General features: G+C 43.7%; 1 protein-coding gene and 1 non-coding gene across 3 annotated transcripts in view; one reads left to right on the top strand and one right to left on the bottom strand.

The window, feature by feature from the left end:
• The window catches only part of Pigu (phosphatidylinositol glycan anchor biosynthesis class U), an 88,809-nt gene that overhangs the window by 19,163 nt on the left and 43,266 nt on the right, over window positions 1-26,380 (bottom strand). For both annotated transcript variants that reach the window (XM_036184861.1, XM_036184863.1), the window contains 4 exons: window positions 24,528-24,625; window positions 9,952-10,106; window positions 7,964-8,107; window positions 5,766-5,890 (listed from right to left, as the gene is read on the bottom strand). In XM_036184861.1, coding sequence (XP_036040754.1) covers window positions 5,766-5,890; window positions 7,964-8,107; window positions 9,952-10,106; window positions 24,528-24,625 — 522 coding nt within the window. The remainder of the gene's footprint in view (window positions 1-5,765; window positions 5,891-7,963; window positions 8,108-9,951; window positions 10,107-24,527; window positions 24,626-26,380) is intronic.
• LOC118583356 lies at window positions 19,586-19,692 on the top strand. The gene has a single exon (XR_004944927.1). It is a non-coding gene; the product is annotated as a U6 spliceosomal RNA (small nuclear RNA).

Genomic DNA, 26,380 nt, shown 5'->3' with positions numbered 1-26,380 from the left:
ACCACTACATACTTCTTGGGTCAGAAGTCAAAATGGGTCTTCTGGGCTGCACTCAAGGCCTGGGCAGAACTGTGTTCCTTCTGGGTTCTCTTGGGAAGACTCCTGGCTTCCTTTCCAGCTGGTTGGGGCCTGCACTCTTGAGCTCATAACCCCCTCACAGCTTCCAGCAGTGGAGACCCAAGCCATCTCAGAGTTTACCATTCTGTGTCTCTGGCCTCCCTCTCCCATTGCCTTGGCTATCCGCTGTTCTGTTTAGTGGACTGTATTAGTTAGAGCAGGTTTAGGTTCACAGAAAGTTGAGTAGGAGACACAGTTTTTATGCTCTCCAGCCCCCACCTTTCTTCGAGACAGCCTTATGATTATACTGTGCCGACCTAGATAACTCAGGATAATCTCATCTTACAATCACTAATGTAAAGTCCCTTTTGCTATATGAGGTTCTGGAAATGACGATATGGACATTGTTGGGAGTCATGAGGAAGGGAATTATTCTGCCTACCACAGGGTACTCAGTTTGTTTTCTTTTAATGTGATAGAATCATCTGACAGTAGATGTTATTGTTATTTCTCTTTATACTTTATTATATTTTGAATGTAAACAAATATTATTTTAAGTTAAGCAAACAACATAAAAAATAATCATCTGCATTGGGTCTGTTCCCAGCAGGCACTTATTGAAGTGTTGTTCCTATTTCTTCTCTGATCCAGACTCACAGGAAACCAGTTTTCTTTAAGATAGGGTCTCACAGCCGGGCAGTTGTGGCGCACACCTTTAATCCCAGCACTCGGGAGACAGCCAGGTGGATCTCTGTGAGTTCGAGGCCAGCCTGGGCTACAGAGTGAGTTCCAGGACAGGCACCAAAACTACACAGAGAAACCCTGTCTTGAAAAAAAAAAAGATAAGGTCTCACTATGTAGCCCTGGGTAGCCTGTCTCTGACGGGGATCACAGAACCAGGAACTACTTGGGCTATCAGACCCCTCAAGTTTTATCCTGGCTGGGGCTGAACCAGAGATCTGCCTGCCTCTGCCTTTCAAGTCCTGGGATTAATGGTGTGTGTCATCATGCCCAGAAAATTAAATTGGAGATTTACAAAATTAAGACAATCCCAGGTCATTAGTCTCAGTTCTACAACCATTGGGTAGAAACATTATGCTGGACTCATACATTGGAAGGGGATTGTATAACAGATAATTCTTTGCTCTAGCTGCAAATAACAGGAGAGCCCCACCAAGATGAAATCAGAGTGCCTAAGATATATCCCAGGCAGAGGTTTTGTAAGTTTCCTGGGTAACTGAATATGGACTCTGACAGTCTGCCATAGAATCACCACTAATATGTGGAAGTTATTTTTAAAGCTAAGTGTTGGCAACATATAGTTCACTAATTTTGCTTGGTTGGTTTTGTTTTTTGAAACAGGGACTCATAGTTCAGGCTGGCCTTCAACTTGATATGTAGCCTAGGATAGGCTGGCCTTAAACTCCTGCTCCTTCTGCCTCCACCTTCCAAATATACACCATCATGCCCAACTATAGTTCATTCTTTATAAAGGATAAGAACCCTTCTTTTGTTATTATCGTTGTTTTATATAAACAAAAATGGCAATAAAGTCATTTTAGCTGGGTATGGTGGTGCACCCCTTTAGTCCCAGCATTCAGGATGCAGAGGCAGGTAGAACTCTGGGAGTTTGAGGCCTGCCTGGTCTACTCAGTGAATTCCAGGATAGCCAGAGATACATAGAGAGACCCAGTCTTAAAACAACACAAGTCATTTAAAGTGGGGACAAATATTGGTAGTTGATTGTTTCACCAACCACCAAAGTAAAAAAAAGCTTTAAAAACTGTTTTTCAAATGTTAGTGGTCTAGGAAATCCCTTCATTTGTACACTCCTCGAGGCCTGAAAGGTTGCTTTTCTAATCTCAAGTTTCCATAGTCCCGGATGGTCAACACTGATAGGCCAAAGCCTTGATTCAGGTCTCCTGAGACCTGCCAGGGAAGCCTGTGCCTCTTCCTCTCTCTCAGGACTAGGGAGCCCAGGGAAAGCCATGTTTACACTGAGTAGTATTATATTGTTATCATCAAGCAGCATCACAAACTGAAAGGAGAACAGATCTGCTTACTCCTCCCTCCATAGCAATCCCATATTCCAATTCTCAGCAGCTCTTTCTCATCCTCTATAAATACCTTGGCTGAAAAGAACATGTATTATGTCTAGAATAAAACTTGCAGGGCCTGGTAGCCCAAGTGGTCCTGGTGCTGTGACCCAGTTGGAGACAGAGGCTCTGATGAGGTGACATCAAAGAGACTGGCACAAAAAGGAAGGAGTTCAAATGCTGTCTCTGGGCAGCAAAGACACTTTCAGTGTGCTTAGAAGACCTTCACCGGCGTCCAGTTGGATTCAGGCCAGGGGTGACCTTTGTAGGAACAGGGAACTGCTACTCACTCTTGCTGGCTGGAAGGCTGGGAGATTAAAACTCTATGCCAGAGCAGATGGAACTGGGGACCTGGGGCACAGGACAGCTTGTTCCAGGCACCAAGAGGTGTCAGAGATGACCAAGGCCTACACCTTTCATCAGACCTGCTAGGTCAGATGGAGTCAAGTTCCCCAGACATTCACTGGGTAGCTTATCCAATCTGTGGCACCACACTGAAGAACAGAACTTTTGACAAGGCCCTTTCCCCCTCGAACCTCAGACATTCAGAAATAAAATGTCACTTAAAGTATCTGGTCTCATCAGGAGGCTAATAGAGGAATTAGGGGGGTTTCAAAGGTCAAAGAGATGATTCTTTTCTTAAATTACAAGCTAGATACATGAGAACTTAAGCATAATGCTTATTTGTTTGTATTTTAGTCAACATTCTTTTACCTTTACACAATAGCTAATTAAAAAAACAAAAAAGAAATACAACACATGTTCAACTCCAGCCCTGTTTACATCTGGACCACTGCAGGCTGGCACCAGCTCTGCCAGCAGGCTGTTCTCTAACACCACAAGTATGCATCTGCCTGACTCATCCTGACCCAAGGCTATGGAAGCCAGTGACTGAGATTTATTTATTTATTTGTTGCTGTTGTTTTTGTTTTTATCAAGACAGAGTTTCTCTGTGTAGCTCTGACTGTCCTGGAACTTGATCTGTAGACCAGGCTGGCCTTGAATTCACAGAGATCCGCCTGTCTCTGCCTCCCAAGTGCTGGGATTAAAGGTGTGCACCACTATCGCCCAGTGAGATTGAGAGTCATACCCAGAGCAGGACCTATTCTTTTCTTCCCCACTGGCCAATACAAGAAAACAGGTGAGGTGGGAGTGCGGAGATCAATACTTGTTGTGTTTGATCAACAGCTAGTGTTTCAATGGGACATCCTACAACATTAACAATATTCAACTAGGATGAGGCTTCACAAAATCTGAGAAGACAAAAGAGTCTACTCAGAGGTCCCAAGGCCCAGGGCTAAAGACATTTATGAGTATAATAACTAAGATGACAGGTCCCTAACAGGTGCTCCAAACATGAGTAGTCCCTGTACAGGGCAAATGTGGCGGCTACCACTCTCAGCAGGAGCTTCAGATAAGCTGTGTCTATAAACTCCTTGCCAAATCAGTAACAGCCTCTACTTAATAGAGTCTATTAGATCATCCAGGTTTCTGGAAACTCCCTCCTCCTTCTCTGCCTCATCATCCCTGTGGGCATAAAACAATTTATTTCAAGTTTTAAAAAATATATATTTATTTCAATGTCTCTGGCTGCTAACTCTGAAGCTTTGATGGTGGAAATATGCAGGAGATGACCCTGGTTAATTACTACTGAGGATAGCTGGAGTACTATTAATCTATTAATATTTTTTTTCTCAAACTTAAAAAATATCCATGAAAGATACTTTTTTTTTTTTTAGAGAGGTCCTCCTATGTGGCCTGGAATTCCCTTATGTAGCTCTGGCTAAACTCAAAATTGCTATCCTCCTGCCTCAGCCTTTTAAGTGTTGGGGTTAAGGACCCTCACCAGGATACTTTCTTCATCTGATGGATGGAAAAGGAAAAGTCAGAGGCTCAGAAAAGCTACAACAGCTGCCAGGGTAGTTGGGACACAGACAAGCTAAATTCAGCAATGTGAGATTCCTGCATAATTCCTGTGAAAGGGACAATACTCTATGCAGGGTGGACAGCTAAGGAAAACAACCTGCTTCAGAGAGGGAAAGACCAGAGCCTGAAGCCCTAGCCTCCCACAGACCATGGCATGTCCATACAGTCCGACTGCCTCGTGATTTATCACTGGGTGATTCTTGTCTGTGAAATGAGGATGTCACAAGCAGAAATGATGCTCCTTCCTCTCAGTCAGCTCAGACTGGTCACCACTCCACCAAGAGTCACAGCTGGCCTGGGTCTGCCCCGCCCACTCAGCTGTTTACCTCCACTCTGGGCCCACAGTTACAGGCAGGCTTCCGACTTGCAGCTGGTCGGTTTCACTTCCTGGTTGACACCCAGACAGCCCCAAACAACAACACTACCTTCCCCTGAAGCTTGCACTTGGGGTTCATTTCTGACACTTGGCTGTGTGCCACTGCTCCGACTGGAAGACAGAAAATCAGGGTAACTGGGCTCTGCTTCCTTTAAAAGCCCTTCTACAGGCATTTGCTGACAGTTTTGTGTCAGAATCCATGGTGGGTGCTGGAAACACAGAGGCAAAGGATATCTGCCCCAAGGGAGCCTCTAGACATTGAACAGAACTACCAAGGAGTGGGGGGTAAGGGCCAAATGAGGGAAAGATTGGGGGCTTAAGGCACACAGGACACTTCTGAGCCATCTTCGGAGAGATGGGTAGAACTGAGAGGGATCTTTGCAGGAAATAGGAAGTCTGGTGTTCGAAGCCCAAAGCTACAGTTGCACTTGTCCAACAGGAAATTTGGCCATTGTCCAATAGGAAGTCTGGCCATGTGTTGCGTCCTATATTTGAATTTAAATGAAAATGTTGGTTTCTGCTGGCACCATGACTCACTCTGTAATCTCAGTATTCAGCAAGCTAAGACAGGATGACTGCTTCTAATTTGAGGCTACATGGTGAGTTTCAGGCTAGCCAAGGCTAAAGTCTAGGCTGTGTCTCAAACAAAAAGCAACAAGGAACGAAATCTGTACATTGAAGTACACTCCTGGAATCCCAGATTTGAGAGGTAAAGGCAGGAGGATCAGGAGTTCATAGCTACATAGCGAGCTCGAGGCCAGTTTTTGGGCTACATGAGACCCTATTTCAAAAAGCTGGAAGTAGGGGAGAAAACAAGAAAAAACCTAGTCTCTGAATATTAGTAGCCATTCTACTGGAATACACATCAGTACACACACTATGGCCATCATTCCAGAAGTCAAGGCAGGACAGCACTGGGCAAGGCGCTCAGAGCTAGGCTTCAGTCCTGGTCTTTCATCGAAGTCACAGGACCTAGAACAAGTGGCTCTACCTTTCTGTACCTCCGTTTTCTCATCTGTATAAGAGATACTTACCTCAAGGGCTGATGCAACGGGCAAAGGAGCTAATGACTGACAATGGTCAGGTGCACAGTCAAGTGCTCTGTGAATGGTAGTTATCTACATTTCTATCACTGTACACAGCACAGGGGGCACACGGACACGTGCACGCAGACTGCCTCCTCTTTCTCAGTGCCGCTAGCACAAGAGGTACCCAGTAAATGCTCATCAGCTCCCCTCTCCCAGCTGTTTCGCCCAAGAGTTAGACAGATGGACTGGAATCTATCCCGTGAGGAGAATCAGACTACTCACATCTGTAGAGATGATTCCACACAGGGAAGAAAGCCATGTAGAGGGCCACATCTCCCACAGTGGGATAGGACTTGAAGATAGAGATGATGGCAATCTGGATGAACATGAAGAAGATGGGGTGCTCCCTGGAACAGGGCAGGGAAGACAAACATGCAGAGAGATTAGCCAGGGACCAGTCCCACTCTTAGAGACTCCTGACCCCACCACACAAACCAAAAGTACTCCCTAGGGGTACTTCAGGCAAAGGCTGACTTATTACTCAGAAGGCATGGATGGCCAGGCCCCAGTAGCAGAGCAGAAAACAGCAGAGATCAAGAAATTCCCAGAGGTGGCAAGGAAGACCAGACAAACACCAGCAAACCAGTTTACAGGGACACTGCCCATCAATAGCTACTCCTATCTACTAGCTTTGGGCCTGACTCCCAGGAACCAAAGCAAGAAAGCAAATTAAGTCAGCATTCCTTATTAGTAGCCTAAATGATGACTGCTTGTCAAGAAATCAGGCAGCCTCTCCCAGCAAAGGCTCCTGTCAACATGTCCCAGGACAGAAAGTGCCTGCTGGCTGATGGCTCGCTCACTGACAATTTGGTCAGAGCAATATGTACACCCTTAGTGTCCAAAAAGAGAACTGCAAGTTACATGTAGCATTTTTAACTCTTCAGGGGCCAGAATTCTCTTTTGATTTTTGAGATAGGGTCTCGTGTAGCACAGGTTGGCCTACAACTCACTATATGGTTGCGGCTAACCTTGGACTCTTGATCCTCTTTTTCCACTTTCTGGATGCTAGGGTTACAGGCAACTACCATGCCTTTCTCAAGAGTGGAGTTTTGGGGGCCTTAAACTAGTAATAGCTGAAACCGATTTAAATTGATAAACAGCCATGACTCCCATCTCCTAAGACCTTTTTTTTTCTACACTGAGTTCTGTGCAAAGTTTCTTCTGCATCGTCTCAGACGATCCTCACAGCACCACAGCCAGCCCTGCAGGCAGGTTCTTGTTCAGAGAAGTGAAGTCAGTGATGGAGCTATATGTCTACAGAGCTCCTAATGCCACCACGGTCCTCCCTCAGTGCTTCACATGTCTTACAGCAACAGTGTTGAGGGGACATGGCTCATTCTACAGGGACCCTCTGAGAGTACACCAAAAGCTAAAGGGAGCTGGGCGGTGGTGGCACACGCCCTTGATCCCAGCACTCAGGAGGCAGAGCCAGGTGGATCTCTGTGAGTTCAAGGCCAGCCTGGTTTGCAGAGTGAGGTCCAAGACAGGTACCAAAACTACACAGAGGAACCCTGTCTCGAAAAACCAAACAAACACAACAAAAAAGAGCTAAAAGGAAGTGAATAGGAAAAGGCCAGTTACATATCCCTCTCAAAAATGCTCAGCACAAGCACAGGGCTGACTCTGCCCAGGATGGCTGCTTATGAAGGTCTTTGTCAGCTGCTCTGAGGCCAGGATAACTGAGCCACTTTCTGGGACCACTGCAAGTGCTCCCCTTGGGAACTTAGCATGGCCAAAGGAGATGAGCACAGATTCTAGAGTCAGAAAAACCTGTGCCTGAACCCCAGCTCTACTGCTTACTAGCTGAATAACTCTAGGACAACTGTTCCATCTCTCTGAGAAACAATTTTGTTAAGTACAAAATTGAATGGTGGAAGTGAGATAGTGCTGGCCTCCAAGTTGCTGAGTTTGCTATCAACCCATTTCACAGAGCTAGAAAGGTGCCTGGGAAGAAGGTTCAATACATGACAGCTCTCACATTATAGAAGTGTACTACACAGAAAGCCCCATTTGAGGAAAACTGATCAAAAGATTAAACAGGGTTGTACATGCCCAGCCTCCAAAATAACACAGTTGGAATCCCTGGGGATAAATCATAACTGGGCTGCTGATCAAGAACATCCAACCAGACCACTTTTCACAAAAACATCCTCAGTGTAATAATCTCTGCTCTTGCCCCAAATGGTGAGTAGACTAAATAGTAATGTGGCCCCAGGCACCTCTCGGTGAGACAGGGAACCCAGGACTCCAAAGCCTCCTCCCTGCAACCTGTACTTGTGTGTGACTCTCAACTGCTGACCCTGGCTACTGGCACACGATCAAAAAAGCCAAAAGCCTGGTGGCAGGTGGTACCAGTCTGAAGCATAGCTCAGACCACACGAGGGAGGGCGGGGAAATCAGCAGCAGGTCCTCCCACTTACTTTAACTTGATGGCTAAGGGGACTGTGTAGAAGAAGACGTTGATCTGAAACACGCAGACAAAAAAGAGGCTGAAGTGTTCAAACATCTCTGCGAAGAAGTACCAGAAGAGACCGATGTTTGGAGTGAGATCTGGAACAGAAAGTCTGGAATTCAGAAAACACAGAGAGAGAAAAGAGCAGAGTTACACTTGGTCGGCTTTGCCCTGCTTTTTCTAAGACTTGGGGTCACTACTAGGGGACCAAGGATGGCATCATCTAAAGGTCATAGTAGTGTAAGGAGCTCTCTAGTTACCCCCATACAGACAACTTACAAAACAAAGGGCTGAAGATGCAGAGAACAGAAGCTATAATGCACATTTGCTAAGGACTGGGGTACAGCTGAATCTGTAGAGTGCTTGCCTAGCGTGCACAAGTCCCTGGGTTTGACCCCCAGGACTGCATTAAGCCCAAATGTAAAAGCAGGAGAGTCAAAAGCTTAAAATCATTCTTGGTTGGATACTGAGCTCAAGGTTAGAACAGGCTACACGAAGGAACAAAACAAAACCAAAAACAAGTAAAACAACCCAAACCAGCTAAGCTAAAAGAATCTGAAATGAAAAGGACCCATCCTACAAATCAAGAGAGCAGCCCCTCTTTTCTACATCAGGAGTAGCTCAGTATTGCAGGAGGAAGAAGACTTAAATAAACAAAGTCTATTTTGAGCATTCCAAAGACCTGCCCAGAGGAACAAGCTCTGAGAGCTGCTCCTCCCAGTTCTTGCTCCACATCCCCACAGCAGGAGCCAGAAAACTGCATGCCTGAGCCTGCAACCGAGTTTTCCAAGGGCTTCAAGAGAACTTCCCAGGGCTACAGAACTCATTTGAAAAATCTGAGTTTATCTAGGAGACCTTTGTTTAGTTAAATCATGTAAGAACTGGCTGCAATACTGGCTCTTCCAAAAGTCCATGCTACCTATGTGTGAGCGCGCGCGCGCGCGCGCGCACACACACACACACACACACACACACTACTGGCTATTCCAAAAGTCCATGCTACCTATGTGTACACACACACACACAAATGCACAAAAACAAATATGTGTGATTTTGTTTTTGTTTTCCAGTCCTGGGGATGGAACATAGGACTTCAGAATGCTAGAAAGGTACTCTACCACTGGGCTACATCCTGAGCTCTCTCTGTGTGTGTGTGTGTGTGTGTGTGTGTGTGTGTGTGTGTGTGTGTGTGTGTGTGTGTGTGTGTGTGTGTGTGTGTGTGTGTGTGTGTGTATGTGTGTCTTTCAAAGGAGGAAGACAGCAAGGGGTGCTAGGCTGGGCAGTGACAAGAGTACTATCTGCTACCCCTACCATATATTTTATTTGAAAAAAAAAAAAAGCAATATTGAAACTGATTTGTTTATAATTTTATTATTTTTATCTTACTGGCTTTTTTGTTTATTTGTTTCTTTTTGTTTTGTTCTGTGTTTTGTCTTTTTGAGACAATGTCTCATTATGTAGCCTTGGCTGGCCTGAAACTCACTCTGTAGACCAGGCTGGACTTGAACTCAGAGATGCCTGCCTGTGCTTCCCAAGTACTGGAATTGAAGGCATACGCCACCATACCTGTCTCCAATAGCCAAGACATGTGGGAGTCTGTTCTCTTCTTCCACCATGTGGTTCTACAGAGCCAGCTCGGGTCGCAAGGCTTGGGAGCAAGTGCCTTTACTCACTGAGCCTCAGAAGCACTCTTTAATAACTACCAAATGTGTCAAATTGCAGAGGTGATGTGTGCCCTGCACTACCTCAGTGCCAAGAGTACTTGAGAAATAGAACTTGATCTCTATCTCACACCTACTTAATCAGAGCCCCTAGGGATAGGCTGGAATCTGGATGTCAGGAGCTCGGAGGCATCTTAAAACATGAGGACCCCTGCTGTAGACTGCCTGTATAGTCAGTCTTCTCCCTCAGACTCCACAAGGAGCTATAGAAATCTCTCGTGAAGTCTGTACTTACATAAAGCCGTAAACGGCAGGGATGAAATCCCAGGAACTGAGAAGGAAGAAGGAGAGGCAGACTATCACCACCAGGCTTCCTACATACATCATGGCATACTCCCAAGAGAAGATCCAGAAGGCTGCGCTCTTCACTTTCACAGGGATGTACTGGCGCTAGGAGAGAGGCCAGAATAGGACATTTAGGGACACCAAGGACAAAAAACAGCAATCAGCTTATACATAAAGACCTCTCCTATAAAATCAAGCCATGACATATAGGTTTACAACTTGGCTCCTTCATTCCTTTCTGTTTTTTGTTTTTTCAAGATAGGGCTTCTCTATGCAGCCCTGGAACTCACTCTGTAGACCAGGCTGGCCTCGAACTCACAGAGATCTGCCTGCTTCTGCCTCCTGAGTGCTGGGATTAAAGGCATGCTGCACCACCACCACCACCACCACCACCACCACCACCACCACCACCACCACCACCGGGCACTGATTCTTTTCTTAAACCAGAAACAAACAAAAAACAAGTGTTTTGGAAAAGGTATTAAGAACACATCCTCTGCCTGAGACCTACTAACACTATTCCAGGTGTTCCTCCTGGAGCCGTGCACAAAATGCCACCGAGAAGATACTCACTACACCGGAAGAAAGCAGGAACTATGGAGCAATGGGACGATGGCGGCGCACTAGCGGTGCTGTATAAACTGCACCTATATATGTCAGCACAGCTAAACCTCAAACACATGAGGCTCTCACAGACGTCTGCCAGATAATCAACAGAAAACGAAAGTGTTTATGCTACCTTGAAATTACAGCCAACAATATTATGTATTATTTATACATATGTAGGAATTTAAGCATAAACATTTTATGAAACATATTAGAAGGACATGCACCGGCTGGCAAGATGGCTTGGTGGGTAAGAGCACTTGCTGCCAAGCCTAGTGACTTGAGTTTAATCCCTAAGATCCATATGGTGGAAGAGAGATCAAGTCCTGCAAGCTGTGTACTGACCTCCTCGCGGGCATGTGTGTGTGCCATCACACACACATGCATTTTTAAGTGTAATTATAAAAACTCAAAAGAAAGGATATACACTGAAATCATAATATCCCAAGGCAGAAAGAAAAAAAACCCACAGGACTTTATAAAGTACATTCTATTTATTTTTGGTATGAGGGGAGCACATGGACACATGCCACAGCATGCATGTGGAAGTCAGGAGGCAGTTAACAGAGCTGATTCTGGTTTTTCACTAGGTGGGTCCCAGAGAGCAAACTCAGGGCTGCTGGGCTCAGCAGGTGCCTTCACCCAGTGAGCCATGTTACTGGCTCTATCTATAATGTTCAATAAACACATCAAGAGCAAATATTAGCCTGGCATGGCGGCACACATCCTTAATCCCAACACTTAGGAGGCAGAGGCAGACAGAATAAGGCCAGCCTGGTTTACATATCAAGTTCCAAGCCAGCCAGAGTTATACTATGAGACCTAGTCCCTGTTCTTCCCATAAAAAGCAAATATGAAATAAAATGGTTAAAAAAAAATCTTTATTTCTTTTTACTTTGAGATCCTGTTTAAAAATAACTGATCGGGCAGTGGTGGTACACACCTTTAATCCCAGCACTCAGGAGAAAGAGGTAGGTGGATCTCTGTGAAGTGGAGGTCAGCCTGGTCTACAAAGCGAGTTCCAGGACAGCCAGGATTACCCAGAGAAACCCCGTTTAAAAACAAAAAACAAAACAAAGGGGATTTTAAGTTAAATCACAAGAAAGAAAAGCTAAAAAAATCAAAGGACATGTCAGAAGGTACATATAATGGCTCACACTTATAATCTCTTAGTGTTACAGAGGCTGGGGTAAGAGAATTCCCGAGAGTTCAAGACTAGCCTGGGCTAGACAGTGAGTCCTTGTCTCAAAAAATAAGTAAACTACTAGTGGGTGAAATTCTGAAAGCAAACAGACTTGTATAATCTCAAATTATCTTTCTGAAGGTACTAACTACAAGAAAAACCCAGGTAGCCAAGCCTGATGACCTGAGTTTGACCTCCAAGACCCATATGGGAGGAGAGAACTGACTTTTGAAAGTTGACCTCTGACCTCCACATGGACACTGTGTCACACTCACACACACAGTGCACTAGGGAAGCTGAGGTGAACAAGTGCAGCGTACCACACCTAACAACACAGAATGTGTTCAAAAGCACTGCTGGCCAGATGTCACAGCCGGACTACCTGCAGGAAGCCTCACACAAGACAGATTTTTATTCACCTGCATCAAGTTCTGGGATAGAACTGGACATGGTGCCTCATACCTTTGCACCTTGATACTTGGAAGGCTGAGACGGGAGGATTGCTGAGAGTTCAAAGCCAGACTGAGCTATCAAATGAGTTCCAGGTCAGCCTAGTCTACAGAGTGAGACCCTGTCTCAAAAAAAAAAAAAGTAAGATTAAAATAAAACTAAAGTTATAGAACATACAAAATTATAATTATTTTAAAACCCAGAATAGGTTTCCTTACGGCATTTTCCTTTGTTTACAGGTTTACTTATGTGTATGGGTGTTTTGCCTCCATGTATGTATGTGTACCATGTGCATGCCTGGTGCTGAGCAAGGTGTTGGATCCCCTAGAACTGTAATTGTGGACGGTTGTAAGGCCACCATAAGGGTGCTGAGAACCAAACCCGCCTCTCTCCCATGGGCTCAGGATACAGGTGTGCACCATCATACCCACCTTTCATTATGGCATTTCACATATGTCACGGTACTTTGTTCTAATTCATATCTCGGATGCCCTCTCCTCTACCCATGTCCATCTCTGGCTGCTTCTTACTTTCCCCGGAAAATTCTCCCTTCCACTTTCATATCACACATATTCTATTATCTGCACACAAGTTCAGGACTGTCACAGAACAAATGAAATATAAAGCAGGGAAGGAGCCTGCTCCACCCAGGCTCATCTTTATTCTTGCATCAATACAGATCTCCTTTCTTATAACTCATCTTTTCCCCTAAATGTGCTGTCTACAAGCCACCTGTGACTTTTTTTTTGTTTGTTTGTTTTTGTTTTTGTTTTTCAAGACAAGGTTTCTCTGTAGCTTTGGAGCCTGTCCTGGACTAGCTCTGTAGACCAGGCTGGCCTTGAACTCACAGAGATCCACCTGCCTCTGCCTCCCGAGTGCTGGGATTACAGGCGTGCACCACCACTGTCCAGCGACTATTTAAATTAATAAAAAATACAAATGAAATTCATTTCTTTAGCCTCTCTAGCACTTTGCGGGGAGCTAGAGACAGGGTTTCTCTGGGTAGCCCTAGCTGTCCTGGAATTCACTCTGTAGAACAAGTTAGCCTCCAACTCAAAGATCTGCCTGCCTCTGCCTCCTGAGTGCAGGATTAAAGGCTGCACCACCACCACCCAGCCTCACTAGCACTTTGCAAGTGTTCAACAGCCAAATGTGGCTTATGACTATTGTACTTTCTCACTGATGTATTTTGTGATTACTGTATATTATGTGACTACTATATTTTGTGTGCATGTGATTACTGTACTGAGTAGGTAGGTAGACATTTCCATTATCACAAAAAGTTCTATCAGAGGCTAAAGAGATTAAGTGGTTAAGAGCATTGGCTGTTTCTTCCAAGGACTTGGGTTTAATTCCCAGCACCCATATGGTGACTTCTAACTATCCTTAACTCTAGTTCCAGGGGATCTGATACCCTTTTCTCCTCCACGAATACTGCAAGCATGTGGTGCAGAAATTATACATGGAGGGAAAACACCCATACATATAAAAGTAAATATTAACAAATATGTTTTAAAAATAATTTTAAATTAAATAATTTTAAAAATAACTTAAAATGAAGTTTCATAAAGTAGATGTAAGAGTATATGCCTGCAACCCTCTTGGAAGGTGGAGGCAGAAGGCAGAAAATAAATAATAACTAAGTTTCTATTTGCTAACTTGTTCTTAGTACCTATTTACTCCAATGTGCTATTGCTGACATTTGAATGGCAAGTGCTTTTTACTTAACAAACTTGTAATTATAAATTCTGAACTAAATTCCAGGCACAATTTTATTTTTAAAATAAATCCCTTGGGGAACCCAGCCATGAAATGATAAAGTGATAAAACTAAAGCTGTTTGATCTTTCAGGGTTACTCCTGTTACACAGCAAGGTATAAGTGAAATTCCTCTTTTCTTTTTTTAAGACTCACTCTGTACCCACAGCTGGCCCATCTATGTAGTCCAGGCTAGCCTTAAACTTGTGTCACTACTTCTGTCTCAGGCTCTGAAGTGTTGAGAACACAGGCATGTTGCCGTCTGGCTCTGAAACTCTTCATTGTTTTTGAATAATCTTTCCTTTAAAATGACTTATTCTGGGCTGGAGAGATGGCTCAGCAGTTAAGAGCACTGGCTGCTCTTCCAGAGGACCTGGGTTCAATTCCCAGCACCCACACAGTAGCTCACAATTGTCTGTAACTCCTGTTCTAGGGGATCCAACACCCTCATACAGATGCCAATGCACATGAAATAAAAGTATATAAAATAAAAATATTTACTCTTTTTTTTTTTTTTTTTTTTGAGCTGAGGATCGAACTCAGGGCCTTGAGCTTGCTAGGCAAGCGCTCTACCACTGAGCTAAATCCCCAACCCCCAAAAAATATTTATTCTATTTTTAGTTATATGCATATGTGTATGTCTGTGTGTGGGTATTCATATGTGAGTGAGTACAGGTGCCCACAAAAACCAGAGGTGTTTAATCCCTCTAGAGCTGGAGTTACAGACAACTGTGAACCACCAGTATGGGTGCTGGTACTCTACAAGAGCAGTACATGCTCTTAACCACTGAGCCACCTCTCCAGCACCTGAAATATAATTTTTAGTTTTTGTTTCTTTTGAGACAGGTTCTCATGTAGCCCAGGCTGGCCTCCAACTCACTATGTAAAGAATGACCCTGAACTCCTGATTCTCCCACCAAGGGTTACAATTACAACTGTGTGCCACTACGCTAGGCTGAGACAAGGTCTTGCTGTATAGCCCTGGCTGGCCACAAATTAAAGTAATACTCCTGCATCAACCTCTCAAGTGTTGAGATTATAGGCATGAACTACCATGCCCTGCACACTGAAATTCATTTGTTGCTGTTGGTAGTGTGTGTATATGTTTGCATGTGTGTACATATGTGTGTGTGTTAAGGTCAACCTTGGGTATCCTTCAAGAGCCATTCACTTTATTGTTTTAATAGCATCTATTTATTTATTTGTGTATGTGAGATACAGGTGGTTAGAAGACAACTTCAGGAATTGGCCTTCTCCTTCGGCCATGTGGGGCCCAGGTCATCGGGCTTCTCCTTTACCTACTGAGCCATCTTCATGGCCCTTGTTTTGGTTTTGATTTTTGAGATAAGGTCTCAATGTAACCCAGATTGGCCTCAAACTCACTAAGAATGACATTGAGCTTCAGATCTTCTTGTCTCCACCTCCCCAGTTCTGAGACTACAGAAATGCATTAGAAATGAAACCCAAGTCAAGTATTCTACCAACAGAGCTCCATTCTCAGTCCCTAGCTCCAGGAATTCTTATCCTACTGAATCCACCTTTGGTCAATAGGAGAATCCTCAGCTGGATCTTGAATACTCTTGGGATGACTTCAGTAGCTGCTGTGGCTTGTTATCTGATATCACAACATTCTATGATCACCCTGTGCTGGAAGCAACCGTTTCTCTAGGAAACTCATTTCTTTTGATGGGTAAATGGCAACTCCTGATTACAGTATGGGCACTAGGATGGGCCAGTCATTGTCTCTAGACCTTTGAGTAAGTGCACGCATACAGAGACACAAACAAACCACAAATCAAGTATCTATGGGAAGAACAGGTCACAAGCGTGACAGAGATGAAGCATGGGGACTATGTCAAAGTTAGGAGGGGATGCTCTATGTGAAAGAGGCAGATCTTCAAATTCTTCAAAAGAAGCCAGAAAGGCTGGGGAGATAGCTTATATCAGTGAGAGGCTTGCCTTGCAAAATGAGGACCTGAGTTTGATTCCAAAAATCTATGCAAATCAATGCTAGGTGTGGTGGTAAGTGCTTGTAATCCCAGCTCTGAGGAGGTGGAGACAGGGGGATTTCATGGGTTAACTGGCTAACTAGCCTAGCCTATTTGGTGAGTTCTAAGCCAGTGACAGACCCTGTCTCAAAACAAACAAACAAAAATAAATGTAACAGTACCTGATGAACACCAGATTGTCCTCTGGCCACCATACCATGTGCATATATGTACTTGTACACAAACACACATATACATTCATGTATAAAAAACCATAAATGGTGGGGCTGATAGATGGCTCAGCCATTAAGAGAACCTGCTGCTCTTCCAGAGGATTCAGGTTCAATTCCCAGCACTCACATGGCAGTTTACAACTGTCTGTAACTACAGTTCTAGGGGATCTGACACTCTTACACAGACATACATGCAGGCAAACACCAATGCACATAAAATTAAAAATAAGTTATTTTTAAAAAGCCAGAAATGGAAACTTTGAAAAATACAACTACCCATGTATTTGTGTGTATGCATGCTTACACCTAAGGGTGGGGTCAGCTATGTGCATGTGAAAGGCAGAGGCTGACACTGGATGTCTGCCATCATTCTCCACCTTATATATTATCTTCGGCAGGATCTTTCACTTCATCGTGTGCTCATGGCTTGGCCAGTCTAGCTAACCAGCTTGTTGCAGGGACCTCCTTACTCTGTGTCCCAAGTGCTGGATTACACAAGGTCTGCTGTGCCCACCCTGAACTGATGTGTGTTCTGGGGACACAAATTTAAGCCTTTCCACTTACACAGCAAGTGCTTTACTCACTGAACCATTTTCCCAATCCCACTCACAACTTATTTTCTAAAATTAAATACTAAGATGAACTAAACCTATCTGTGGCCAGATTTGCTTCATGAATATATACACCCTCAATCTGGAATTTTTAAAATAATACTTAAAAAATACTTAAATAATAATTTGGCTTATCTACTAGGTGCTTGTTGCAGATATCCCTTGTCTACATGCCCTGAGTGCTGGGATTACAGGCATAAACCACCTCACTGGTTCTTGTTTTAAGATATATACACCCTCAAACTGGAATTTTTAAATAATACTAATAATATCCCACAAGTCATACTACTACTAACATATATAAATATTTAGGGACAATAATTCTCAAACTGCTTGGTGAGGGCTTCCTGTAGTAGAAAAGCCAAGCCTTACTAGAGAAGGGAGAGGTTATTTTCAGGGCTAGACACTGATCCAGAGCCTTGTACACACTAGGCTAGTGTTCCACTGAACTAACTAACTCAAGTTTCAACAGGAGAGAAATTAATTTCCTTCTCCTAATGCTCTAAAATATTTCCATAGAAACGATTTTCTTTCATGACATGAAAAGGGAAAAGCTAGTTATCAGAACCAAGTCTTTAAAGGGAGTTGAAACCAAACAATGATTTTCTATTTAAGCACCTGGAATCTTTTTTTTTTTTTTTTTTGGTTTTTTTCGAGACAGGGTTTTCTCTGTGTAGTTTTGGTGCCTGCTCTGGATCTCTTTGTGTAGACCAGGCTGGCCTCAAACTCACAGAGATCCACCTGCCTCTGCCTCTTGAGTGCTGGGATTAAAGGTGTGCACCACCGCCGCCCAGCAGCGCTTGGCCAGTCTAGCTAACCAGCTTGTGGCAGGGATTCCCTTTTTCTACTACAGGAAGCCCTCACCAAGCAGTTTGAGAATTATTGTCCCTAAATATGTTAGTAGTAGTATGACTTGTGGGATATTATTAGTATTATTTAAAAATTCCAGTTTGAGGGTGTATATATCTTAAAACAAGAACCAGTGAGGTGGTTTATGCCTGTAATCCCAGCACTCAGGGCATGTAGACAAGGGATATCTGCAACAAGCACCTAGTAGATAAACCAAATTGGGGAACTATGGGTTCAAGTGAGATCTCCTGCCCCAATATATAAGGCGGAAAGAAATCACGGAAATCATCTAACATCATCCTCTGGCGTCTACAGACACACATGTGTTCATGTGCATCTGCATAGACACTGGCTTCACACACATGTAAACAAAAATACATGCACATATATACATGAAAAAGGCTGAATTTTTTTAAAATTCATTTAAAATTTGCATTTCCTGCCTTTAATCCCAGCATTTGAGAGGCAGAGACAGACGGATCTCTGTGAGTTCGAGGCCAGCCTGGTCTACAGAGCAAGATCCAGGACAGGCACCAAAGCTACACAGAGAAACCCTGTCTCGAAAAAAAAAATCTGCATTTCCCACTCCTTTTTTGTATATATGTGTCTTTGTGACTGTGCACACATATGTGTATATGTGTGCACGTGAATACAGCAGACCACTTTGGTGCTGTCCTCAGGCACTGCTCACCTTTCTGTTTTTCCTTTTGAGACAGGGTCTCTCACTAGCCTGGAGCACAACAAGAAGGCTAGAACAGCTGACTATTGAAGCAAAAGAATCAGGAGTTCAAGGATACCTCAGAATAGTGAATTATAAATACATGATCAAGCTTTGCCCTATATTTTGTCTATTTGTAAAAAGGAAAAGGCTAACAGTTCTGCTACCTCAGCTCTGAGCCCTTCTGGATGCAGAACAAACAACAGAAAGCAGTTAGGGAAATGGAGAGGGTGTAAAGTTTCTTTCTTTCTTTCTATTATTTTTTTATTGTATTTTTTAAATTTTATAATTTAATTTAATTTTACATATCAGCCACAGATTCCCCTGTCCTCCCTCCTCCCTCCCACCCCTCCCCAGCCCGCCCCCCCATTCCCATCTCATCCAGGGCAAGGACTCCCCTGGGGATTCAGCTCAACCTGGTAGATTCAGTCCAGGCAGGTGGAGGGAGGTCCAGTACCCTCCTCCCAGGCTGAGCAAAGTGTCCCTGCATAAGCCCCAGTTTCCAAACAGCCAGCTCATGCACTAAGGATAGGTTCTGGTCCCACTGCCTGAGTGCCTCCCAAACTGTTCAAGTTAATCAACTGTCTCACTTACCTAGAGGGCCTGATCCAGTTGGTCGAGAGAAAGCCTGAACTGACCTACTCTGGTGATCTGGATGGCCAAACACCCTAACTGTCATGCTAGAACTCTCATCCAATGACTGATGGAAGCGGATACAGAGATCCACGGCCAGGCCCCAGGTGGAGCTCCAGGAGTCCAATTGTCAAGAAAGAGGAGGGACTGTAAGAGTGTGAATTGTTGAGAACAAGATTGGAAAAGCACAGGGACAAATAGCCAAACTAGTGGAAACACATGAACTATGAACCAATAGCTGAGGAGCCCCCAACTGGATCAGGCCCTCTGGATAAGTAAAGTTTCTAAATAAGGGCCCCTCCTGAAGAAGGCCTGGGAAGGAAGGGTGCAGTTGTCAAGAAAAACCTGATGGGATTGACTCCCTCGTGAGGCATCATGAAATGACCAAGACACTATGGCAGTCATGGGCTTAACTTCCTCAATTCAAGAGGTCAGATTGTATCAAAGGAAAAAAAAAAAAATCAAAAGAGCTTCTACAAGGTATTTCCAGTGTCTATTTCAGTGTCATTGAAAGAGAGCAGGGTGTCAAACCCAAGGCTTTAAGAATTCCAAAAAAATGCTCTCTTCAGCAGCACATACGCTAAAATTGGAACAATACAGAGAAGGTCAGCATGGCCCCTGTGCAAGGATGACACACACATTCGTGAAGTGTTCCATATTTTAAGATGCTTTGAAGTCCAGCAAAGCATATAGAAGACTGTAACCTAAAAGAGAGGGAGGGAGGGAGGGAAGGAAGGAGGGAGAAAGAGAGAGGGAGAGAGAGAGAATATCCCAAACAAAAAGGAAGAAGGAAGAGAAAACTTCCTGGATTGTGCCAGGAGCTCCCGGAACCCCTCTCCCAGTCTCCCTCACCAGCATCACAGTCAAGCTTTTTCCTTATCTTCTTTTTCCCTTCTGTATGTTTGTTTTGGTTTTTTGCTATGTAGCCCATGCTAGCCTGGACCTCTTTATGTAATCAGGCTGACCCCAACTCATGACAATCCCCCTGCCTCAGTGACCTGAGTGCTAGTTACAAATACGCATCAGCACGAAGGGCACAGCTCAGCTTGTTTTCACTGTGGACTCCAGTGCTGTGCATACTGGGCTCTCTGTTTTATTCTGCGTGCTATCAGATCAGAACACTGTGAGCACCTCTCTAATTTGGAAACTAGGCTCCAAGCCAAGGTCAAAGGAAGAGCAGAGTTGGGCGAGGGGACCAGATGGGCTCAAGCTATCATTTTCATCAGTGACTCACCAGGGAGCCAGATGCAGCCTCCCTGCTTCTGACCCCATGTCTCCTGAGAGAACAGAAAAACAGCCTTTCTCTTGGTGCTGATGGGACACTAGTTTGCCCACTTATCTACATTCTACAGTCTCTAGAAACTCCAGCAGCACCATGGAGGAAGGCTGATGGTGTCAAAAGAGAAAATACAAACTAACTCTACAGTTCCTTTGACTCTAGGAAGAAGTAATTTTCCTCTCCCTCACCACTCCTCATATTTACAAGCTAATGACGATGTCCTTTCCGTGACCACATCCTTGCCATTTGAATACTAAATAACTACACCTACCAAGCGCTCATTAGACTGTACTCTAGATACACAACATGTATTAACCCTTTCAACAGGTTCTATTATCCCATTTAAAATTTTTATTTATCATTATTATTAGTGTGTGCATGCGTGCATGCACGTGCATGTGTGTGATATGTAAGCACAGCATGCTTATGTGTGTGGAAGTCAGAAGACCACTTTGGGAAATGAGGTCTCCTCTTCCCTGTGGGTTCAGGGATCTGACTCGGGTTGTCAGGCCTATGTGCTAAGTGCTTCAGAGGCTGATCCACCTTGCTGGCCCATTATCCTAGCTTATAATTGAGGGAACTGAAGAGGAAGGCCAAGAGTGTCCAACCACGATGTCAGAAACTATCCTATTCCCCCCCACTCCCCTTTTCTTATTCTGAAAAATTTCAAGTATGCAAAAAACATTGAAATGATACATTATCTTGCTACATTTAGGCTCAGGTTTTCGTTTTACATTTTTTTCAATTACATGTATATATTATTTGTGTGTATGTATATGTGCATACATGTGCTACAGTGTACATGTGGAAGTCAGAGGACAACTTGTGGGAAGTGGTTCTCTTTCCTCATTTGCATTCTGGGGATATAACCTGGGTCATCAGACTTGAAGGTAAGCACCTTTAGGAGATGAGCCACCTTGCTGGCCCCAGGTCAGAGTTCCTAAAGGATAAACTATAAGCATAAAAGATGAAAGAAGCCAAGCTTGGTGGCACACACCTGTAATCCAAGGACTGGGAGGCAGAGGCAGACGGATCTCTGAGTTTGAGGCCAGCCTGGACTACAGAGTGAGATCCAGGACAGCCAGAGCTATATACTGAGTCTCTATCTGGGGGGGGGGGGGGGAGTAGAAAGCAATAGAGAACACCTCATTTGGATCTCTGGCCTCCACATGTACACGCACAGGCATGTACACCTACACATAATCAAACACACACACACACACACACACACACACACACACACACACACAAAACGCACACAGCAAATACAAGTAGAAATGCTTGGATTCAACAAGAAACTCAAAACAACAAAACTTTACCATATAAACTAGCAACCACAAATCCAATTTGAAAAGCCAGTGCTGACAGACAGGGAGACAGTTCACTCCTCTGTGCATAATGCTGGTGATACCACAGGCTAGCTCAAGCTTCCTGATAAACCATCTGGTTTACATATCATAACTATAAAACATTTCACAGCCAGGCAGAGGTGGTGCACGCCTTTAATCCCAGCATTCGGGAGGCAGAGGCAAGCGGATCTCTTTGAGTTCAAGACCAGCCTGGGCTACAGAGCGAGTTCCAGGACAGACTCTAAAGCTACACAGAGAATCCCTGTCTCAAAAAACAAAAACAACAACAGCAAAAAAAAACCAAAAAACAAAAAACATTTCACAGCCTTGGATCCAATTAGAAAATAGCAGAGAGATGGCTCAGAAGATGAGAGCTCTTACTTTCTCTGTGCAAACATAAGGCCCCGAGTTCAAATTTCCACAGTCACATAAAAAGCCTGGCATGGCTGCAAACACACCTGTAACCCTAGCACTACTTAGGGTTCAGACAGGACAATCCATGGGGCTTTCTGGAAACCAGCCTAGCTTCAGGTTCAGTGGAGACCCTGTCTCAAGGGAAAACGGAGGAGAATACTAAAACAGAATACTCAATGTTCTCCTCTGGCCTCTGGATGTCCACATAGACATACATACCAACACATGACCACACATACACATGCATATACCAAAAATAAGGATAGAAGGAAGGTACATAGGAAAAAGAAAGAAAGGAAAGAATAAAAGATGAATGAATTTCAAACTGGCCTGGTGATGCAAGCCTGTTATTCCAGTTACTGAGAAAGCCTGGCTTATATAGTAAGTACAAAGCCAGCCAGGGTAATTTAGTAGATATTTCAAATTTTTCAAAAGTGAAAAAAAAAAAGTTGAGGATCTGGCTTAGTGGTAGAGCACTTGACTATTGTGGGCAGAGCCCTACATTCAATTCTCAGTACAAAAAAAGAAGAAAAGATTAAAGGTGTTGGCTCACCTTTAATCCCAGCACTCGGGAGGCAGAGCCAGGTAGATCTCTGTGAGTTCGAGGCCAGCTTGGTCTACAGAGCGAGATCCAGGACAGGCACCAAAACTACACAGAGAAACCCTGTCTCAAAAAAGCAGAAAAGAAAAAAAAATTTCTACTACACACACACACACACACACACACACACACACACACACACACACTACTAACAATAAATAGGTATCTCAAATTCTACAAACAAAAGAATTAATCTTTACCACTGTGTACATCAGTATGATTCTATATTACCAGGAAACAAAATAATAAGCACATGACCTCTCTTAGAGAGTGGAGGTGTAGTCTGCCTTAGCCTATAAACCAGACTCTTCTGCATTTGAACCCCAGTGCTGCCAACTACATACCTCCAGCAAAACTTCTCTTCTAAGAATGAATTTGGCTCCATTTGGGTCCTGTGTGTAATGCCTGTCTCTTGATTTGATGTGTGCTCTTTTTTATGGGGTAGGGCAAGTCGTTAAGGATAAATCCCAGAGCCTTTCATGAATGCTGACTGCTGTGCTCTACTATGAAGCTACATCCCAAGCTTGAGGTGTATATTCTTTTTTTTTTTTTTTTTGGTTTTTCGTGACAGGGTTTCTCTGTGTAGCTTTGTGCCTTTCCTGGATCTCGCTCGGTAGACCAGGCTGGCCTCAAACTCACAAAGATCCGCCTGCCTCTGCCTCCCAAGTGCTGGGATTACAGGCGTGCGCCACCACCGCCTGGCTGAGGTGTACATTCTTTACAAGCTGAAAAAAGAGACAGTTGGAAAGCAACTGCCAAGTCAGACTGCCTGAGCTCACAGCTCAGGGCTGTCATCTGATGGTTTAGGTAAGGGAACCTCCTAACATTCTAGTTTTAATTCACGTGTCTAAATGAAATATATTTAGTTACTCTATGGCTAATAATACAATCTGCCCCATAAAGTTCTTTAAAATGATGTCTACAGAGGGCTTAATATGAAAGGTATTCTCCATAAATGTCAGCACTTTGTATTCTTCCATTACTATGGTCTGTAGCGACCATTCACTATTTTCTTACCATGGCAAAGTGGCCTACATCCCAAAGTAGTGCCAAAGTCAGCCAGGCACAATGGTATAAGACTGGTTGGTGCCTCATGCTTCAAAAAAGGACTTACCATCACTTCCACTAGTGTGGAGTCAACTGCTTACTGAAAACAGCAGACACTATTTAAAATTTGCCATTTTTAGGGAACTGGAGAGGTGGCTCAGTGGTTAAGAGCACTGGCTGCTTTTCCAAAGGACCCAGATTCAATTCCCAGTGCCCACAAGGCAATTTACAACTGTCTGTAACTCCAGTTCCAGGGAATCTGGTACCCACACATAAACATATATACAGGCAAAATGCTAATGCACATAAAAATAAATCAATCTTTATTTTAAAAATATTGCCATTTTATATTATCATTGTAAGAACCTTATAAGGCAAGTGCTATTATTAAGAAAAAAAACACGTATAAATGAGCTCAAAGAGGTCTATGTACATTAGGTGAAAGACAGAAGTACCCAGTGTTTAGTGGATGCCAACTGCAGACGTGCTAAGCGAACTGCTCCTACATACTTGCAATGACAGACGCAGTCAAAACTTAGTGCTGTCCAGCCTCTTTGTTTCACAACCGTCTGCTTTTCAGGTAGAAGCAGGAAGACCCAATCCCAGCAACGTTTTTAAGGCTGCTTGGTCTTGTGTGTAGCACCAGAGATTGAACCCAGGCCTCGGTGTGCCAGGCAAACACCAAGCACTGAGCTAGCTCCCTGGCTCCAACACTGGCAGTACCCCATGCCATTCCTCCCCCTAACCTCGAGAAAGGACCAGGCCATGTCTAGGTATCACTCAGGCACTGGCACCAGCAAGTGCTTACCTGGAGGAGATAGAGAAGTCCTGGGGCAAACAAGGTGATTGGGTACAGAGACTGGTATGTTGCTAAGGCAAGAAAAATAGCACTGAGGAAAACACTGCCTGTGAAAAGAAACAAAGGTGTAGAATAACCCAGCCTCATCAATCAAGATTTCACTCAGCAAGTCCATATCAACATGAAACTCCTAAGTGCTCAATTGCCTGCCAAGTGCTTCCTGATATACAAGGTACTGTGCAAACCCAGACAGAACGAAAGCACTTGGCTTAGTTCCCACAAAAGGAAACCACGGAAGTCAAAAATCACCTACCTTTAGCAACCTGCATTGTCACATACATGTTTCTTAGACTTTTCCAGATCCAGAAAGATTTTTACAAAACCTCAGCCCAAAGATTTACGGATAGATAACATCTATTAACATCCATATCTAATGCACCGAGTTATTAAACCTGCAGTTACTGTTCATGATATTCAGAGCTGTGAAACCTAGCCATCTGGACATCAGAACGGCTCACCACTCTGAAATACCTCTATTGAAGTCATGTTTCTTTTTTTCTAAATAAAGCATATTACTGATGCTTTGTTCTTGGTTTCACTTTGTAGTCTAGATGGCATCACCTTGTAGCAATCCTCTGCCTAAGTCCTCCAAGTGCTGGGGTAACAAACATAAGCCATCACGTCCAGCTGAGAGTGCATTCCTCTTATTAATAATGAGTCTACTCCCCACACAAAGCAGACTATCAGGGAGTCATTAGCATTTATGAAAGAATCTGTGATGATGTGAAAAGATACAATAATACCTTGTTCAGTGAAAATTTAAGAAATACAGCTTATGCCGTCAGACTTAATTTGTCAGTTTTCTTCAAAAACTTTAAAAATGATGTTTCTATTTGGAAAACAAACAAACCAACCAACAGCTATTCCCTTTCAGATATTTTAAGACAGCTAGGTACCTTTAGACCAAGGCGAGAGGTTTCAATACAGGCTTCAGAGTGACCTAGAATCAGCTGAATAAAAGGTTCAAAGCAAAAAAAAAACCCAAAAAACAAAAACAAAAAACCAAGCCAAAACAAAACAAAACAAAACAAGGGTTGGGGATTTAGCTCAGTGGTAGAGGACTTGCCTAGCAAGCGCAAGGCCCTTGGTTCGGTCCTCAGCTCCAAAAAAAAATGGTTCAAAGCACATGTCTCATATGATTATGGTTTATAAAGCAATAATATTCATGGTTACTTTCATGAATGTGGAATCAACTCTTTACTAAAAATAACAGAAATCTTCTCAACAGTGTTTCACAATAAGAAGAACCCCTCACCCTCCCAATCCGAGGAAGTTGACACCTTTCCCAGCCTAGCTCCAGGGACACATACACAGATGATCGATGTGCTCTTTCACTCACTAAAGTAGTCTACTTACGGACTGCAATCTCACCGTCCCTCAAGCAGTTTATTTACTTGAAACACAAGAGTCACCTTGGGAAGAGGAAAGGCAGAACACATGCCCGTGACGGAATTAGAAGAGGGCTGTGGTGAGGAAAGAAGAGCTGAAGTGGAAAATACAGAAAAGGAATGCATGCTTTGACAAAAAGCGTAAGGGGTACAAACTGAGGAAGAAGGGGACAAGCTGGGGGACAGACAGGATATGGGGGAGAGGACAAACGAGAATTATAAAGACACATACATGAAATGTCACAATGAAACCATTATTTTGTATGTTAATCTTAAAAATGATGAGAAAGCAGAAAAGAAGAACTCCGAACATTCCATTCTTCAACCACGAAACGACAAGGTTATGGAGGACAGTGCAGAAGTAGGAAGGAGGCAGAGCAGGAGGAAGTTGATGTGAAGGACAAAGAGCAGAAT

This window comes from Onychomys torridus, chromosome 4 (genome assembly GCF_903995425.1).
Source record: "Onychomys torridus chromosome 4, mOncTor1.1, whole genome shotgun sequence".
Taxonomy (NCBI): Eukaryota; Metazoa; Chordata; class Mammalia; order Rodentia; family Cricetidae; genus Onychomys; species Onychomys torridus.
This window is presented reverse-complemented; position numbering and strand designations above follow the sequence as displayed.